Here is a 20,814-nt window from a genome sequence, read left to right as displayed (position 1 = left end):
AGATTCAAAGAGAAAGGAAAGAACACAAGCCAAGCAACTTAAATACAGAACCATTCTCAAATTATGAATGGCATTGATTCTTATGCTATCTAGGTACAGTATCATAATGTTTGATTCCTTGAAGAATTCAGAAGATGAAACAAATTCTATCATTTTTGCTAAAGAAAAGCAGCTTAAAAGTGCTATCCACTGTTCTTAATAAGTACTGGCAGAAAGAAAAATGCTGAAGAGTAATCCTTACAATCAGAAAGTGACAGTGTGAAATACAGATCAAGTCCCGTGACAGCCTAACATCCTCAAAATCTAGTTGTCTGAACACAAAAAAATAAAAATTGTACATCACCGACTGGGACAATAAAATCGACGGAACGTCCCTAGACAGCTACCAGTAGCATACCTACTCCGATAGAATTCTGAATAGTCCTACTCAAGATATTTGATATTTAAGATACACTCAAAACTCAATTCATATTAAAAATATATTCAGTATTTAAGAGGTTCCTGGGATTGTACACTGGGCTTACTAACACACTAAAATGTAGACTGCATGACTTAATGCCAACTAATTTATAAATAAAGTAACTTACACAGCAAATTTAATAATGATTTTTTTAAAATGGCTTGAATGTAGACGTTGGCTACTAAAGACAGACTCTCCATTTTCTTAAATCCCTCCTAAACTAATTATCATTCTGCCACCTATTTTTAACCAGAAAAGTGAAAATCCTACGCAGAGTTAATAGAAGCTTTTGCCTCCCTTTCTCGGGGATTTTCCCTGACCTGAAAAGCTAAATCTTTCACTTTGTAAGTGTAGTATTGTGTCTCTGTCTGCCAAGTCCTCACCCCATTTATAGCGTGAACTCAGTTAAAAGGACAAATTCACTACAAGAAAGGCTATTATTTAAAAGCTAAAACAAAAATCACTTACTAAGGTTTTAGTTTCCATGCTATAACCTCCACCTTGCACATGGTTAGAATAAAGTACAGTTTATAAATCAGACCAAAGACCAGATTCAGTCTTCATGCTGGCTCAGATTCTGACTTCCTCAGGAGACACTGGCAAAGCGTGCTAAGTAGTTCTGTGTGACTGTGAATAGCTAGTCCTGTAAAGGAAACCAAAACTGAGTTTCACTTGAAGCCTGCTACTTTATCCAGAAGTATTTTTTTTAAGTCTTTATTTTAATCCTACTCATTTCTTTTAATAATGGACAACCGTATTTAGCATTTTAGTTTAACGCAGCAATAAAATTAGTCAACTGATCGGGCTAGTCAGTGAAATCAGACATGGGAAAGACATTTTTCTCCAAACCTTTAAGTGTGCATGTATGTGCACTAATGTTATCGTTAATATTAACTTGGTAGTGCTAATAAGCCAGTTCGTACCCGTATTGCTTGTTATTACTTGAGAGAGAAAGGTGGTATAAACATGTAAATGAGAAAAAGGAAAAAACAAATATTGCTTATATTTAGCTTTTAAGTCTTTTTTGCCTTAAGCAACTATGTTTTTTTCCTAACCCAGGTTATTTATATTGCTTAGATTTTGACATTTAAGTTGTACACACTAATTACACACAATCTAACACCAGGCCAAAGTGTGTTAAGAGCAAGGAACTATCTTATGAACATCCATAAGATGGACAAGCGAATTTAATGGCCATTTTCATATGCACTAGTCAGTTTCTTCCTTTAGTTTCTCAGGAATGAAATATAAACAACTTGGCTCATTCCATTTGAAAATAAAATGACCAAGGAGAAAACTTATCGTTACAAACAAATGACATAATAAATATATATCCAGGGCTACCATAAGTAATTTCAGTATTTCATTTAAAACATTCACATTCTGGGGTGCCTGGGTGGCTCAGTCGGTTAAGTGTCCAACTTTGGCTCAGGTCATGATCTCACAGTTCATGAGTTCAAGCCCTGCCTCGGGCTCTCTGCTATCAGCAAGGGGCCCACTTTGGATCCTCTGCACCCACCCCCGACCCCCACATCTCTGCACCTCCACCGCCTGCACTCTCTCAAAAATAAACATTTAAAAATAAAATAAAATATTCACATTCAAAATTTCATGCTTGCTTTGGTAAGTCTGTCTTCTATATGTTTGCAGGCTCAACTGAACAGCTTGAGACCTTACATTATCTTAGCAAATCTTCTCGGGACTAATGTGCCAGCGTAACACATTTAAATGTCCGTGTCTGACAAAAAGCAAATAAAAAACTGCCATAAAAATAAAGAATCATTGTCATATATGCCTGGCAAACAGCCTCCCTCTTCAAAAACCCAGATAACTAAGCAATCCCAAAACGATGCCAGAAAGTTTAAGGTAAGTGCATTATATTAGATAATGACATATACAGTATCAACTCTATGGGAAATTTAGACTTTGTAGAAATACTGTTTTTAATGTTTTTTGTTTGTTTATTTCTGGGGAGGGGGGGCGCAGAGAGAGAGGGAGACACAGAATCCGAAGCAGGCTCCAGGCTCCAAGCTGTCAGCACAGAGCTCGATGCGGGGCTCGAACTCATGAACCGCGAGATCATGACCTGAGCCAAAGTCGGACACTGAACCGACTGAGCCACCCAGGTGCCCCAAAATACTGTTTTTTAGTAACTGAAAACTAAAATTCATTGGAGAGGATTATCTGAGACAGCCATTTGTACATGTTGTAATCAGTAAATGGAATGGGAGAGTAAAGAAAGGTAACATCAGCTCAACTATGATTTTGCATTATTGAGATGAAACTAAGTACACTTTTTCTTCCAGGCATCAAAAATCCCCAAAAAATTCATAAACTGATTTTTAATAGCAATCAGCTGTGAGAGTTAATATTGTACAGCAAAACAAAACTGTTACTAAATACCTTTTTAGTTACCATATAGTCATATACTGAAGTAAATTTAATTTACAAGTCTAATTTTACATGTAACACAGATTTTTAAATTCTAGCCAATGAATCATACTTCAATTAATTGGTACAATAAAAAGCAAAAATAAAATCTGCACAATCTGGACCCTTTTTAAGCAGAACCAGACAAAATTGCTACTCTTCAAACAAATAGTCCTTGGTTCGAATGCAATACCCATCCATGGACCAAAACGTCCACGAATCCATTTGTGCATCAAGCTCTATCTATAGACAGACTGAATAATGTCTTCAAGTATATCAACCATTTTCTAAACTGCTAACTGCTTTCAGTTATATATCTGCCACTTCAAATAATAATAAAGGCACAAGTATTACGGGTATATGAATTAATGACCAGGGAAAAGGAGAGGCTAGCAACTAAACATTTTTTATACTGTCATGCTTAATAATGAATTACTTAGGCCATATTTGTGAAGCATTACCAAACACTGCAGGAAAAATATACCTATATGAAAGGCAATTCCTCAAAATTGCAGCCACCCTACAAATTCTCCCAACCACCGACTAAAACCCTATGAAAGAAAACTGGCGGAGTGAAATAATCCTCATCAAGTACAAACTACTTAAAAAACAGAGAAGCTCAGTTGCCAGTTATTTCCAAATGAGAAGTCATCCAAATGAAGGACTAATAGCAGTCTTTAAGGCTTTTTATTAACTTTAAAGTCTATATTCAGTAATATAAATATTAACTCATCAGTGTAAATTGTTGATATAAACATTAATTAACATAAAACTGTGGAAATTTACAAATGCTCAGGAAGCATCTTAGGGAATATAGATGAAAGTTACAACTAGCATGATATTCCAAGCATGCTGAATTTCTAGTATGTTACAGTATCACATGGTAATTCCGAACTGCAATATTTATAAATAAGAAGTACTACTTAACTCTCAAGCCAAAAATCCCACAGTCATACCCTCTTTTCTCCTCCACCTCTTTCTCATCACTCTCTCTCCTCACAAGAGAGGAAACTGGCCTTGAGCAAGATCTTGAATACTGAGTACATGGTGAACCCTCTATCCACAAACATGACCTCATTTCAGGGCTCCAACAGCTTATCACATCCTACATTAAACCTCTTATCTTCCTTTCACGGCCAACTCCTAACCCAGACTTCCCCACTATCCATTAAGGACACCATGAAGACCTCTGCGCCCCACACAGAAGAAACACAGAATCCTCTTGAATTCTGCCTTGCCCAGCCCCCTCCGATTCTCACTAGTGGTTTCTGTCCAATCAGTTGCTTTCTTCCCCGTTCCCACCGTCATCAACCCTTCTCAGTTCAGGTCAGAAGTACTATAATAGCTTCGTAAGCGCCTTGCCTTTCTAAATCCAGCCAGCTTACTGTTACCAGAAAAATCCTCCTAACAGCAAGGCCCTCTTTCAGAAGCTCTTCTGCCGCAGTATAAATTCCCACCTCCTTCCCACCACACACACAGCCCACCTCACAGACTCACTCCCAAACATACCACACATGCCCAGCCACCTGCACGTACCCTACCGGCGCCCACACCCAGACCAGACACCAAGGCACTACCTTAAAAACACAAGCAAGACAGACACACACACTCAACTTGCAGCAAATCCCACCCCTTCTTTAAAGCAATGTTCAAGTCTCCTCTCTCATGGGTTTTTTCCAAACTAGTTCAAGTACACTCCAAGCAACCACACTTCTACCGGCATTTGGCACTTACTGTATTTCCTCTCGAGGCTAGTTTCTGGAATACTGATTTGCATGTGTGTTCCCTGTATAATTCCCTGCCTTCAGTTTTCAATCAGATAGCCGAGCCTTCAAAAACTGTGGGTCAGGGCATCAAGAGGCATGAAATGTGGGCGAGCCTTGTGTTTATGAAACCCACAGAACAGACCACACTGAGGGCCCTGGAAAAAGAAGTCAGGAGTGGAGCTTGAGCAATTTCAGGCAAAAAAGAGAAATTCTACAGGATGGGATCCACTCCTGTGGCAAGACCTCAGTAGACGGCGTCCACTGCTAACAGCTAGGTGTCAAACCATAGGCATTCATGAGCCGGTTAACTATTCAAGTCCTGCAATGGAAAGGACACAAGTACAAAAACTTGTGCAATCATTAAATACCTGCTGAAAGTGCTAAGTGTATGTAAAATTTTATGAAAATAATCAAGAATTAGATCTCAAATATGTGCTGACCCTCCTATACAGAGATCACAATTATCTACGTCATTTGTATCTAATGAGTAGATTTAAGTTAAACATACTTGCTAAGGTCCCTTTCCAAGAATTTGCGGACAAGCTGGACGAAGTAAATTGAGTTAAAATAACAAAGGTTAAATAACACCTGCCATGATGACTTTGGTCTTACCGACACTGTACCTGATTAAATGAGCCAATTACCCATACAACTAGTACATCTAACTTCATTCCAACCAAAGTCCCTGAAATAAAACAAAGAATATAAAGTTTACATTTTAACATGTGAACACTGCATAATTAGGAAAAACCATAATAAAAGCTACAATTCTAATAGCTTTTCTTCCAAACCAGTTAGCAATCCACTGATTAGAATGGAAGATCCATAGACCCAAAATTTATAAACTGTGTCAAAAATCTTGCACAAAAGTAATGCTCTTTCTTTTAATCTACTCTCTATTCTTTTCAAGAGGAATTCTACCCCTTTAAGCACGTACTAGAGTTTTATTTGTAATCTTGCCAACCTCCTCTATACTCTTTACTTCCGAGACAGTAACAGAAATAATACACACACACCTACACATACATATATACATACACGTATACATGTGAATACGTATCTTGAGCTCCTATACAAGTTTCAGAGATTTCACAGGTCAATCATGTACCCCACATATAATTCCAAACAACAAATTTAACAACCTATGACAAATTACCAAAGGTCTACAATGCTCAGGGCATCTGCAATCCAATTAGATGAAACAGGACTATGGTTTTCTTAAATATGTATGGAAGTGGGGTGATTATGTCCAAGAGTGCATATCAACCCAGCATTTAAAAAATAACACCTTTGGGGCACCTGGGTGGCTCAGTCGGTTGAGCAGCTGACTTCGGCTCAGGTCATGATCTCGCGGTCCGTGGGTCCGAGCCCCGCGTCAGGCTCTGTGCTGACAGCTCAGAGCCTGGAGCCTGTTTCGGATTCTGTGTCTCCCTCTCTCTGACCCTCCCCCGTTCATGCTCTGTCTCTGTCTCAAAAATAAATAAACGTTAAAAAAAATTTTTTTAAATAAATAAAAAATAAAAAATAACACCTTTTGCAAGAACTACAAAGATGCTACCTCATTTAGAATTTGACTTCTTTCCGGGCACCTGGGTGGCTCAGTCAGTTAAGCATCCAACTCTTGATTTCGGCTCAGGTCATGATCTCACAGTTCATGGGACTGAACCCCAAGTCAGGCTCTGCAATGACAGCACGGAGCCTGCTTGGGATTCTCTCTCTCCCCCTCTCTCTGCCCCTCCCCCACTCAACACACAGCCTCATGCATGCACTCTCTTTCTACACCCTTTCAAAATAAACATCTTTTTAAAAAAGAATTTCTTTCACTATCCTATTCTCTGTTCATACAAAACAGATTAATCCCAATTAACAAAGTATCCATAGAAACAAAGATTCATTACTATACCTAGCCCAACAAAAAGGCCTTCCTTTTGCCAAACACCATGGATGTTGTTATTTGTGGGCTACAGGAAGGAGGGGTACAAACTTGGAACTTTTAGACAATCAATGAGTTCTATGTAAAAGAAAGAAAAAGATGTGAAAATCTGGGAGAACCAAATGGATGAAATATTCGAAGGCAAAACAAACTCAGAGGCACCATCTTATCCAAAAATATCTTTTTTCCAATACTTTAACTTTGCCCAAATTTGTTGTTTTGATTAACTTCCATTCCACTTAAGTTATTTTAATTAAAACCCTTATTTTATATGGGGTGCCTGGCTGGCTCAGGCAGTGGAGCACATGACTCTTGATCTCAGGGTTGTGAGTTCAAGACCCACAGTGGATGTAGAGATTACTTAAAAATAACACTTTCCAAAAAAACACTTATTGTATAAGCCCAAGTTATTTACAAATGTTTATTTACTAATAACGTAAAGTCATTCAATCTGATCATTTATCTCAAGATTCCTTGGGGCGCCTGGGTGGCTCAGTCAACAATTTTAACAAACCATACCACTCTGTTGTGGATGATATTGGGGGAGGCTATGCATATGCTGGGGCAGGGGATATAAGGGAACTCTCTATACTTGCTGTTCAATTTTGCTATGAACCTAAACGACTCGAAAAGTAGAGTCTATTTTTAAAAATCTGTTTCTTAGTGTTTTTTAGTCACTAACATACAGGAAACACTTTCCTTAAAAAAAAAAAAAAAAAAAAAAAATCAGTTCTCAAAGAATGACGGGAGTTTTAAAAGGCCACGGGAACTTTTGGTTTGAACCTAAAGCTGCTCCAAAAAGTAAAACGAAATTTGGAATATATTCACATCTAAAAATCTTAAATTAAAAAAAAAAAAAAAAGGACACAGACATTAGTAGGAAGCGCTCCACTGGCCAAATCTGGACCAACAGGAGCCTCACCATAAACAATGACAATAAAGATTTTAAAACACTGACTAAAATAAAAATCTGTAAATCTACACAGACACTGATAAACATGCAAATAAGTAAATGAGCGAAAGCTCTTCCTTACGATAAAAATCCAACTAATAAATGCAAAAAGAATAACTGGATTAGAAAATCACCTTTTGGCAATCTTCAATAGATGTGAAACTAGTCCACGTTGACAATTAAAACAATCATCAATGGATGTTAAAACTAGAGAGTGAAAATTTGAGGATTAACCACATATTTAAACAGTCTCCAAGTATCTCTCCACAACAGTAACTAGTATATTACAAAATCTGATAGATAACACCATAACCAAATAATCAAAAGTTAACCACTCTATTAATGACATCATTTGCCTCCTGCCATGCTATATGAAGAACATAACATCACTTCTGTGGAATTCTTGTCAAAAAGTACATAATCTGACTCCAAATATCAGACACACCATATTAAGAGACTTTCTACAAAACAAGTAGTCCTAGAGTCTTCAAAAACATCAGTATCATGAGAGACAAAGACTTTCCTGTTCCAATTAAAGGAGCTTATAAAAAACATGGCAACAGACTGCAATACATAATTTGAGATTTTCTTTTACCTTTATAAAGAACATTAATGGAACAATTGACAAAATAGGAGAGAAATCTGTAGAATCTTTTTCTTATTAAAAATTACATAATGGGGCATCTGGGTGGCTCAGTGAGTTAAGCGCCCAACTCTAGATTTTGGCTCACAGTTCGTGAGATCAAGCCCCAAGTCAGGCTCTACACTAAGAGCCCAGAGCCTGCTTGGCTGCTTGGGATTCTCTCTCCCACCCCTACCTCATTGGTGTGCACGCACACTCTCTCTCTAAATAAATAAACATTAAAACAAAACAAAAACAACAACAAAAAAAAGGAATCATAGGGCGCCTGCATGGCTCAGTCAGTTGAGTGACTCTTGACTTCAGCTCGGGTCATGATCTTGCGGTTCAGGAGTCTGAGCCCTCCATCAGGTTCCACACTTGACCGCGCAGAGCTTGCTTGGGATTCTCTCTTTCTCCTCTCTCTGCACTCCACCTCTCTCAAAATAAAATTTTCTAAAAAAAATTACTGTTCTTTAAAAAAAAAAAAAAGAGAGGGGCGCCTGGGTGGCGCAGTCGGTTAAGCGTCCGACTTCAGCCAGGTCATGATCTCGCGGTCCGTGAGTTCGAGCCCCGCGTCGGGCTCTGGGCTGATGGCTCAGAGCCTGGAGCCTGTTTCCGATTCTGTGTCTCCCTCTCTCTCTGCCCCTCCCCCGTTCATGCTCTGTCTCTCTCTGTCCCAAAAATAAACGTTGAAAAAAAAATTAAAAAAAAAAAAAAAAAAAAAGAATTACATGATAACATCAAACAATGTTAATTTCCTGATTTTGATCAGTATATTGTGGCTGTGTAGCAGAAAGCACTTATTTTTTAGGAAATATACACTGTAATATTTAAGGATAAAGGGGGATCAAGTCTGCAAATGATTTTCGAACAGTTCTGGGCGAACTATGTATTTGTTATTTTTATATATCCACACCACACAATAAATCTTACAATTTACAAAATACCGGGTGGCTCATCTGGTTAAGCATTCAACTTCAGTCCAGGTCATGATCTCATGGTTCTTGAGTTTGAGGCCCAAGTAGGGCTTTCTGCTGTCAGTGCAGAGCCTGCTTCAGATCCTGTCTACCTCTCTCTCTGCCCCTCCCCACGTACTCTCTCTCTCTCTCAAAAATAAACATACATTTAGAGGAAATAAATTTACAAAATACTTACACATACATCATTTTTATTCTGACAAATAACCATGTAACAGGTACAGAAGAGCTCTTTCAGCAGAAAATCAATCTGCCTCCTATATCCTAAACATTCCTCAAGAATTAGCCCTTCTTGGGGCGCCTGGGTGGCGCAGTCGGTTAAGCGTCCGACTTCAGCCAGGTCACGATCTCGCGGTCCGTGAGTTCGAGCCCCGCGTCAGGCTCTGGGCTGATGGCTCAGAGCCTGGAGCCTGTTTCCGATTCTGTGTCTCCCTCTCTCTCTGCCCCTCCCCCGTTCATGCTCTGTCTCTCTCTGTCCCAAAAATAAATAAACGTTGAAAAAAAAAAAATTAAAAAAAAGAATTAGCCCTTCTTTCCACACCTCTCACCAAGCCCTAGTTCATCGTTTCTTCCCTCAACTGTTTTCCTAACTGGTCTTCCTATCTTCGTACTCCACATCTCTGCCAGAATGGTAGAAAAGAAAGAAAAAGGAGAAAAAAAACCTGATGTTGCTATTCTGTAGCTCTGAAATTTTCAACAATATCCTACTGAAGTTAAAAATCCTCAACAGGGCATAAAAGGTCCTTCCTGACGGTCTTCAAGTATCTCCTAGGTCACTCTGCCAAACACAAACACATAAGCACTTCGAGAATACCCTAGAATATTTTCCTTTAGTGATTCACTAATGCCTTTCACCGAAGTGTTGCAAGAGTGAAATCTAATTTACTATGGGAAGAACCAGAGTTCCATCTCTTGATATTCATATTCATTTCTCTCACATACAGGAAAATGCATTGCACGTCTTAGATCCAAGTTCAAGTCCCTCTCCACCCCTTACAGAATCTGGAATGTTGGCCAAAATCTTAAGACCCAAGCATCTCATTAAAAGAAATTATGATAATAATGCCACACCTGTCTTTAAGTAGGGGCTAAAACCAATAACCTCAAATCCATATCCCATAATTAATATCACCAACAGCTGCCAGCTTGAAATAATACCACTTTAAATTCTGCATGGAGCTTTATGTCACAGAACACTTACATTATTTCACTGAATCCTAAGAACCCTCAGGTACTTCCCCCTAACGTACCCTAGAATCTCCCTGAGGTACAAGTATATTCATTTTCATGACAAGGGATCTGGGGCTCCAGGAAAGGCAAAATGACTTGCCCAGGGTCACAAAGCTTTAGCAAGTAAACCCCAGATTCTGACTCTCACTTTTTTTCCCTCAATAGTGCACCACAGCCTTCCACAATTATGGCAACATTTCCCTAGAACAAAACATGAACATCAGATAACAAGACAGGCTGACTTTATAGTCACTGTCTCTAGCCACCACACAGTACTGACACTACCTCCAAAACAAACCCAGAATCTCTGCTTTCCTCCAGGACGCCCCACCATGCCCCCAGCCCCAGCCACCATCGCCTCTCCCGCAGATTACCTCAAAGCCTCCCACCAGTCTTACTGTTTTCTACTCTATCCACCATCTAGGAATGTAAACCAGATCACAACACAAGGACTTAAAATCCTGATGGTTTCCCAATCCACTCACAATTGAATTAAAATTCACCAGCCTTTCTCGAAAATCTTTACATAAAAGTAGACTTCCTTCTGTTCCTTTTACCAGCGTGCTCATTCTCACATTAAGAGTTTGTATTCGAAATCTCCTCTGCCTAGAATGCTCTTTCCCCAGATTTCATATGGCCAGCTCATGTCACTGAGGTTTTGGTTTAAATACCACCTCCGCAGGAAGATTTTCCCTGGCCGCTCAGTCACATCCACCACATCACCCTGCTTGCATGTCTGCACAGCACTTACCAATATCTGGGGTTTTTTCCCTTGTTTGCTCCTTGACTGCTCTTCATACTAGAACGTAAATACAAGCAACAGTGCCTGTCTTGTCCACATGACTATCTCAACATCCAGTATAGTTGCTTTCTGAACAGTGAATGGGCCATTACTAAATGTTGCAATTTCGGTAGCCTTTGTAAAGTGTTTTATGTAATCTACTTTCTGAAAATCCTAAACAACTTCAGAGCACACAATAGGCGCCCAATAATTAATCTGCTAAAAGAACTTCTACAAAATCAAATGCCTTCAGATTTTCAACTTAGTAACATCTCCCACATATTCCTCCACATACACAGAGACACAGAAACAGGAGACAGACTGCTTCTCTCTTCCTACCTGTGAAGATGATCCATTCCAAACAGATCACTCCACCCTTGTAATCGCCAGCCCCTTGACAATACTAGCTCTGGGGAAAGTGAGGCAGGGACTGGAAAGGCATGCCTTTCCAGCCTCATCCACATGCTGTAGCTATACTGAACCCTCTGGCTGGTCCTTAATCATGACATAATTTTCATGTCTCCTTCACTCACAGGCTTGCTTCTGCATAGGATGTTTGCCCACTCCCGCCCCCCATTCTTATCTGGTTTTAGAAGCCTATTACTTCTTTGAAGACCAGCTTAAATGTTCCCATCTCTGTAAAGCTCTTCCTGACCCAAACCTAACCTTGTGCTAATTCAGTCACTTCTTCACCACTTCGTAGCACTTACTTGTGTGAATTATGATTTTTTTCCAATGGCTGCCTGTGAAACATTCACCTTTACGTCTCTGTAAGCAGTGTCTGCTATGCGACAGCCACTTACCATTTAGGCAATAAAAGCAAGTACTAAATATTCTACTTGTATCAAAGGATGGCAGTCCAAAACAACATCAGTCAAAACGAGTTCTGCAAATTACTATAGCTTCCCTTCTGAAAACAAACTTTAGCTTCATTAAACACCAAGAAATGGATTTTTTATAATAAAAATTTATAGTAACAAATTACCCACCCGAACCAAAAAAAGCAAAGGATATATAAGTGGTGTTATACGATGTCTTCCCTTCAGGATTTCAATCACAAGTGTACTGCTGCAACTTAACGTGCAACACCAAGTAGAGATCCCTTTCTCCATCTGCAAAATATGGACAATTTCTTCATCTATCCAGGGAATACTGTCCCGCAATAATCAATTTGTAGTTGAGAATAACTGCATTATTAAAGCTAAGGACGTTTCAGAAAATGGTGCTGGGACGACCAGATAGCCACCTCCAAAAGCACTGTTGGACCCCCACCTCATACTATGTACAAAACTTAAAACTATCATGGATCTAAATGAAAAAAACTACAACTATAAAATTCTTAGAAGAAAACATAGATGCAAATCTTCTGCACCTTGGACTGGCCAATGGCTTCTGAGAGACAACACTGAAAACACAAGTAAAAGAAAACATAGATAAGCTGGACTACATCAAAATTAAAATCTTTGGTGTAGGAGCGCCTGGGTGGCTCAGTCGGTTGAGCGACTTCGGCTCAGGTCATGATCTCATGGTCCGTGAGTTCGAGCCCCGCGTCGGGCTCTGTGCTGACAGCTCAGAGCCTGGAGCCTGTTTCAGATTCTGTGTCTCCCTCTCTCTGACCCACCCCCGTTCATGCTCTGTCTCTCCCTGTCTCAAAAATAAACAAACATAAAAAAAAAAAAAAAAAGTTTAAATCTTTGGTGCTTCAACGCATACCAATAAGAAAGTGAAAAAGCCCACAGAAAAGGAGAAAATGCGTGCAAATCATGTATCTGACTTGTAGCCAGATTACATAAAGAGCTCTCACAACTCAAGAATGAAAAGACAAATAACCCAACTGAAAAAGGACTGGAGTAACATTTCTCCAAAGAAAATTTACAAATGGCCAATATGCACATGAAAAAATGCTTAATACTATTAGTCATTAGGGAAATGCAAATAAAAACGAAGGGGTATCACTTCACTAGGATGGCAATAATTAAAAAAACAGTAATAAGTATTCAGGATGTAGAGAAACGGAACCCTCATTTGTTGCTAGGAAATGTAAAGCGGTGCAACCACTTTGGAAAACAATCTAGAAGTTCCTCAAAGATTAAACACAGAGTTACCATACGTTCCAGCAATTCCACCTCCAGGTACATACCCAAAAGAAATGAAAACTTAAGCCCACACAAAAACTTGCACACAGATATTCATGGCAGCATACTTTATAACAGCCAAAAAGTGGAAACAACCTAAATGTCCATCAATCAATGAATGCATGCAAAATGTGCTATATCCATACAACAATTAAATAATTCAGCCATAAAAAAGGGGTACTGATACATGTTACAACAGGGATAAACCTTGAAAATATTATGCTAAGTGAACGAAGGCAGACACAAAAGGTGACATAGTGTATGATTCCACTTACATGAAATGTACAGAACAGGCAAATCCAGAAAGAAAGATTAGTGGTTCCCAGGAACTGAGGCAAAAGAGGGAGGGACTGGTTAATGGGTACAGTCTTTTTGGGGGCGTGATGAAATGTTCTGGATAATGGTGATGGCTACACAACTTTTAGAATACACTAAAAACCAACGAATTACATACTTTACAAGGGTAAATTTTATGGTATATGAAATAAATTTCAATGAAATGGTTATTTTAAAATTAAGAAAAAGTCGGTTAAGCGTCTGACTTCGGCTCAGGTCATGATCTCACCATTCGCGGGTTCGAGCCCATGTCGGTCGGGCTCTGTGCCACCAGCTCAGAGCCTGGAGCCTGCTTCAGATTCTGTGTCTCCCTCTCCCTCTGCCCCTCCCCTGCTCATGCTGTTGCTCTGTCTCTCAAAAATAAACAAACGTTAAAAATTTTAAAAAAGAAAAAAAATGGAAAGCTACGCAACTGATTTCCAACAATGCTTTATACATTCAAATATTTTTTATTTATGTGAATTCAAGCCACATAAAATTCTGACTTACCAAATGGTAAAAAAACCCAAATTATGTTTTGTTGGTTAGGAGGGATTGGGACAGTCTGCCCTCAATATATGAACTCTAAAAATAAAAAATTAGTTTCTTCATTACTAAAAAGTTCAATTCACTAGGCAGCTGAAAAGTTATCAACTTTACATTCAATTTATCTGACCAAGGTCCATTTTAAAACGCAAACTGGGGAGCCCCTGGGTTGCTCAGTCAGTTAAGCATCAGACTCTTGGTTTCAGCTCTGGTCATGATCTCATGGTTCTTGAGTTCAAGCCCCACCTTGGGCTCTGTGCTGACAGGGCAGAGCCTACTGGGGATTCTCTCTCCCTCTCTCTGCCCCTCCGACACACGCTGTCTCTCAAAATAAATAAACTTTATTTTTTTTATGTTTATTTTTGAGAGAGAGAGACAGAACACAAGCTGGGAAGGGGCAGAGAGAGAGAGAGAGAGAGAGAGAGGGAGGGAGAGGGAGACACACACTCTGAAGCAGGCTCCAGGCTCTGAGTTGTCAGCACAGAGCCTGACGCGGGGCTCAAACTCACGGACCATGAGATCATGACCTGAGGTGAAGTCAGACGCTCAACAGACTGAGCCACCCAGGTGCCCCTCAAAATAAATAAATAAACTTGGAGAAAAAAAAAAAAAAAAACCTCAAACTGATGGCTCTTGTCAAAAATTTCATCTTAACCAAAATACCGCTTCCCACAAAGCAAAGAATGCTCACTCATCTGGATTTCTCAAGTGGTAAAATTACTGGTATAAACTCCACGGAAGTGCCTTTTACAAACGCAAAAAGCCTGCCCAACATGTTTGGGAAGTTCGTTAATGCACTAATTTCAGCTTTGATTATTCTAAAAAGGTTTCTGAAGCCTAAAATAAGGTTTGATGTAAACTACTTTCTAACAAAATCAATCAACTACAAGGAAAAAATACTCTGATGAACTGGAAGAAGTTTCCACAAGTTTGTGGACAAGTTTCCACATACACGCAGTGGATAAATCAAGATTGTTTACTGCTAAGAGACTATGTATGTATCCATAAAATACCAAGCCTACCAAGCCTCCTACTCAGACACACACAACAGAAACACATACACCTGTTTTCCAACTACATCAGCATCCACCCATGTACCATATAATTACACGGATTATCCTTGGTATACAAAAATACTATGGACCAGCTTGTTTATGTTTTCTTCCAACAGTGTTGACAGGTAGCAGTGAATCACACATTCTCCTGTGTCTCATCTGCCTCATGATCAATGACACATGCTGCCAACATCTGAGGTTAAGGATGCAAACTGAGACTACAGATTATTTTCTCCTTCTCGTGATGCTAAATGTTACCTATATACAAACATGGAATGACCTCCCTTAGCGTCCCTGGTTCCAAACTCAAACCGCCATAACTGCAGCAGACTCAAATCTGAACTACAGAACTGCAGTAGTTACATTTCTATCTGAAAAAGACATGACCATTATCATATCGTTGAGCATCCCCTACAAGAAACGAACCACACTAAAAATAGAAAAAAACATACTAACCCCCCCCCCAAAAAAATTTTTTTAAGTCAGACGTAATTTCGGGGCGCCTGGGTGGCTCAGTCAGTTAACTGTCCAACTTTGACTCAGGTCATGATCTCATGGTTGGTGGGTTTGAGTGCCCGGCTCTGTGCTGACAGCTCAGAGCCTGGAGCCGGCTTCGGATTCTGTCTCCTTCCCTGTCTGCCCCTCCCCCACTCATGCTCGAGTGGGCACATGCTCGCTCGCTCTCTTAGAAGAGACATTAAGAAAACAAAATGTAAAAAAGAGACACAATTTCAAGTATGTTATCTCCTAAATCATCAAAATCCTAGAAACCCCACTACTTAGAAGACTACAAGCAGGGGTGCCTGGGTGGCTCAGTCAGTTGAGCATCTGGCTCTTGATTTCAACTCCGATCATGACCTCACCGTTTGTGGGTTCCAGCCCCGCATCGGGCTCTTCGCTGTCAGCCTCCCTCTCTCTCTGCCCCTCCGCGGCTCACGCTCTCTGATTCAGAATCTCTCTCTCTCAAAATAAATACATAAATAAATTTAAAAGAAAAAGGGGGAAAAAAAAGACTACAAACAGCATGTCCTAGAATACTTCCATAACCAAAAATACTTGGTAAAACAATGTATCCATCTTTCAATGCTGAATATATGGTAACCACAGAAAAAGAATCCATACCCATTTCTCAGAGGTCTTGAAATCTAGTTGGGAAGCAGAATAAAAGCTTAAAAAGATAAACTGAAATCCAGGCTAGCATACGCTGGTGTAAGAGTCCCACACAAAAAAAGGAGTGAATACATCCCTTGAGGCTGAACTCGAGAAACAGACTTCTCAAGAGACAGGACTCAACTGGGCCCAAAGTAAAGAGAGGATCCATGAATAAATGGCGGAAGAGGATTTCCAACAGAAAGAAAGGCACAAAGAAAGGCCGAGAGGAGGGACTTCACGAGAACAACAAACGAGTTAGTTTGGCTGGAACTAAGAGTGCACAAAGGGAAGAAATGAGTTAAGACTGAAGAGAACCAGGGCCAGATTACAGAGATACGTGAACACCACCCCAAGAAGCTTAAGCCTTACTTCGCATGTGATAAGGAGAGTTCTGGAAGTTTTTATGTTGTGATGTGAGGAGACGAGAGTGTTAAAACGTTCAAGATGTTATTCACCCAAAGCATAAGCAAGCACAAATATTCCAAGTGGAACAGCACATCACCGGGAGAAAACGTGTTCAAAGCCCAGGTAGAAGAGCTTACTGGGGCAGAAAGGAGGCAAGAGCAGTGCTCACATGATAAAACTGAACCAAGTTAAATAAGAAGTTACAGTGCTCTGCTTTTTCACTTATTTCAAAAGCAACGTAAGTGTAGAGCACACGGAACAGCCCTCGCCATGTCAGCGACACAGAGGAGGCCATTTACCTCAGATATCGTATACCTGGATTGTGAGTTCCAGAACTGTGGCAGCCCTCAGACGTAAACGTGACACGCCTTAACCCTTCCCAGGGTACAGAGCCGGGCTGAGGCCCGAAGCAGAAAGTACAGCACCATGAATGAGCTCCCCATGCTAACCCAGGCTCGCTTCGAGAGTAAATAAACGGGAGTCTCAACGCTCTAAAGCATTAATAGAAGTGATGAAACACCAACAGAAATAAAAACCCCTCCTGACATTCCGATACCCTCCCCAGGGGCGCCTGGGTGGCGCAGTCGGTTAAGCGTCCGACTTCGTCCAGGTCCCGATCTCCGCCGGTCCGTGAGTTCGAGCCCCGCGTCGGGCTCTGGGCTGATGGCTCGGAGCCTGGAGCCTGTTTCCGATGCTGTGTCTCCGTCTCTCTCTGCCCCTCCCCCGTTCATGCTCTGTCTCTCTCTGTCCCAAAAATAAATAAACGTTGGGAAAAAAAAATTAAAAAAAAACAAAAAACAAATACCCTCCCCAAAGCTTAAAAGGGGTCACTCCTGTCCTCTGAGTTTCCCTCACGGCCCAATAAAAACAATGTTATGAAATTTTAGTATAAGGAAGTGACCGCGTATCTTAAGATCCAAAAAGCAAGAGGGAGCAAGATTCTAAGTTTCTTTAGAATTACCTCATTTAATTAATGATAATAACGAGGAGAAGAGACTCAGCTTTATTTGCCACAAACACAGTTTAGGTGACTTTTCCCAGGCCCCTGGCATAAACCAAGATCAAAAATCTTTATGGTTTCCCCGGGCGTATGAGTTATACACTGAGTCATCCGCGTTTGCTCAAAACGGGGGGACCCTGGAGGTCGCGCGAGTGATAAAGTCAACTTAAAAAAAAAAAAAAAAAAAAAGGCCACAGATACAAGAACCGCTCGCTGTAGGAGGTTTCCAAGGGCTAAGGATCTCTCAACTGTACTCTCAAACAATATTTCTGTACACTAAATTTTTTGACAACACCATAGGTCATGCGGTGAGCAAACAGACCAAAACACCGGGTGAAGAGGACGGCGCTGAACCCGGTAATAGTCTGTGGAGTCACGGAAAAGGAGGCTCAGGCCACAGAAACTCAAAATTCTCAGCCAGAAGGGTTTCAAAACACCAGTGTATCTCAAAGATAAGGGGCCGGCTCAAACTTCCAGGCTGGACCTAAACTGCCCGTCCCTTGCGCTCAACGCCAAGTATTCATTACAGTCCTTTTGTCTGTGAAATAACCCGTAGCAAACCACCGCGGAGAAAATAACCAGACACTTGCACCGCACAACCGTGGTCGCGAGCGAGCAGGGTAAACAATCTTTCCCCCGGTTCCAGCTCCTCCTCCCCAACCCCCCCCCCCCCGGTCGCCCTCCACCCTCATTTTCTTAGACGCGGCACCGGCGGGAGGCCACCTCGGGAGGCGGAGAGGGAGCGGCCAGAGGGCCAAAATGCAAGTTTGGAGGCCAGCACTAACTTGGAAAGATGGAACCGAGTATCACGGCCTATTGCACAGCAGGAGCGAAGCCCCCTCACCCGCCCGTATGTGGCAGAAAAAGAAGTTGGGGGGCGAGGGAGGGGGGACTCTGGCGGAAGAGAGGTGGCGGGGCAGGCGGCGCGGCCAGCCGCGGCTGATCGATGGTGGGTAAACAAGCGCGGCGGACCCACCCTCCCACAGCCCCGGGGCCTGTCCCCGCACCGAGAAAGCCCAAGATGGGAGCGCGGCGGCGGCGGCCGCCCGGGCCCCCTCCCCTCGCCTCGCCTCGCCTCCCCTCGCCCGCAACGCCGCCCCAGGGGGCGCGGGCGGGCCGCCCCGGACACCCGGCGGCCTGCAGGGAGCGAGGGGCCGGGCAGGCCGCAGAGGGGGCCGCGAGGGGCCTGCAGTGGGGCGCCCTCCCGGGGCCCGGTTACCTGGCGGCGGCGGCTCCTCCAGCTCCTGCTCCTCCTCCCCGTCCGATGCTCGGCGCCCGGCGGCGGCGGCGGCGGCGGCGACTCCCCGAGCAGCCCGAGGCGACGAGCCGAGCCCGGCCCCTCTCCGCCTCCCTCCGTGCCGCCGCCCGTCCCGCTGCTGCCGCCTCCGCCCTCTCCCCTCAGTCAGGACATGGTCTCCGCGGGCCCGCGCGCGGCTCCCGGCTACCGGGGGCGGGGGACAGAGGGGCGGAGAGCAGGCGCGGAGGCGGGGGGCACTCCAGGGGCAAAGGGGGAGGGGGCAGAGCGACGGGGGGAGTCGGCCTCAGGCGCTGCGGCTCCTAATGGCGTCGGCGAGGGGCCCCGGAGCCAAATAAACCCCACGGCGAGCAGCACAACGTCAAGGCCCGACCCCGCCGCTCGCTGCCCTGTCATTGGCCCGGAGGCCGCCAGCGGCGCAGCCAATGGGAGACCGCCTCTTTCCGGACGCAGGGGGCGGGCCGCGGAGAGGTGACGTCATGCCGGCGTCCTGCCCCGATTGTGAAGCTCCGTCGGCGGGGCTGCGGGCGGGCGGCGAGGTGCGTGGCACTCCGGGAGGCGGCGGGGCGGCGCGGCGCGGCGTGCGCGGGGCTGGGGAACGCGGGCGGGGCGTCCTCTCGCCTGGCGGACTCCCTTTGCCCGCTCTGTGCCCCCGGTTCCCCGGACTTCCAAGCGCAGCCGCGGAGCTCAGGTCTCCCGAGTAGTCTTAGTGACAGATTCTGCCTTATTCTAATAACAGTTTCAAACTCGTTATGAGACATCGGGAAAGATGAATGTTTAGGGCTTTCTCTTTTTTTTCCAAATTTTTACAACGTCTATTTTTTACGTAAGCCCTACCTTCGAGGCAGCTATCCATTTCTACGTGTGTTTGTGTATGTTTGTTACATATTACGTACATATGTGCATGATGAAGAGCCATGGGGTTTATATGCCAATTCTATCTCAAAATAAAAAAAAATTGGGGGGTGCCTGGGTGGTCCAATCCGGTGGGCGCCCGGATTGGGCTCAGGTCACGATCTCGGGGTTTGTGGGTTCGATTCCCACGTCCAGCTCTGTGCTGACATCTCGGAGCCTGGAGCCTGCTTCGGATTCTGTCTCTCTGCTCTTCCCCCACTCCCTCTCTCTCTCAAAAATAAGTAAACATTAAAAAAAAATTTTTTTAACTGTTTTTAAGCCACGGAGACTTTGCTTTCTTTTCTGCTACCTAACTCTAATTTGAGGTAAACCCAGCTTTCTTATGGTTGCCTTTTCTGGGGCTTGGAGCTTTTCTGTAAATTGTAAATTGACAGATAGAGGATAAATTACAGCCGCGGTAAAAGTGCTTCCAGGAGAATTCCCAGAGCCTAAGTCTTAAAGGAAATATGTTATATGGTGATGTATTGTGTGTGTGTGTGTGTGTGTGTGTGTGTGTGTGTGTGCGTGCGCGCGTATTTACTTTAAATATAGTCAAATAGTTAAGTCATTGAGCCTTTTGCTAAAAGCCCATGTGTCAAAATTTTCCAGCTGGAGAAGTTGGTTTTTCTTAGTGGGACTTTGCCTTGAATTTTTCATACTTCAAAACTGTATTTCAAGAATTTGAAAAACTGTAAAGTACAGCAACTCTTTATTATAGACCTCTTTAAAAGTTACCTGTTGAGGAACTATAGCACTGTCAAAGGGCATTAGCAGTTTATGGGACACCTCAGCTTCAATGGGAAGATTAAGAGTTTAACTGGATTTTTAAAACTGGCAGATTTCATTTAGTAAAACGATTCATGGTATTATTCTCAGTCTCTCTTTGCATAAATAGAAAATTGAGGA

General features: G+C 42.5%; 1 protein-coding gene across 2 annotated transcripts in view; it reads right to left on the bottom strand.

Annotated features, from left to right (window-relative positions):
• The window catches only part of ZRANB1 (zinc finger RANBP2-type containing 1), a 59,268-nt gene extending 39,881 nt beyond the window's left edge, over positions 1-19,387 (bottom strand). The window contains exon 1 of one of the 2 annotated variants that reach the window (XM_045439183.1): positions 18,979-19,387. Coding sequence is in view for 1 of the 2 variants with exons in the window: in XM_045439182.1 (XP_045295138.1) it covers positions 929-969 (41 nt within the window). In the remaining variant the exon portion in view is untranslated. Of the gene's footprint in view, positions 1-928; positions 1,100-18,978 lie in introns of those variants that run through there. The other variant, XM_045439182.1, reaches the window with a different exon arrangement.
• Positions 19,388-20,814: the final 1,427 nt, after the last annotated feature.

The sequence above is a fragment of the Leopardus geoffroyi genome, chromosome D2 (assembly GCF_018350155.1).
Source record: "Leopardus geoffroyi isolate Oge1 chromosome D2, O.geoffroyi_Oge1_pat1.0, whole genome shotgun sequence".
Classification (NCBI taxonomy): domain Eukaryota; kingdom Metazoa; phylum Chordata; class Mammalia; order Carnivora; family Felidae; genus Leopardus; species Leopardus geoffroyi.
The sequence above is the reverse complement of the archived record's forward strand: the minus strand, read 5'-3'. Positions and strand labels throughout refer to the sequence as shown.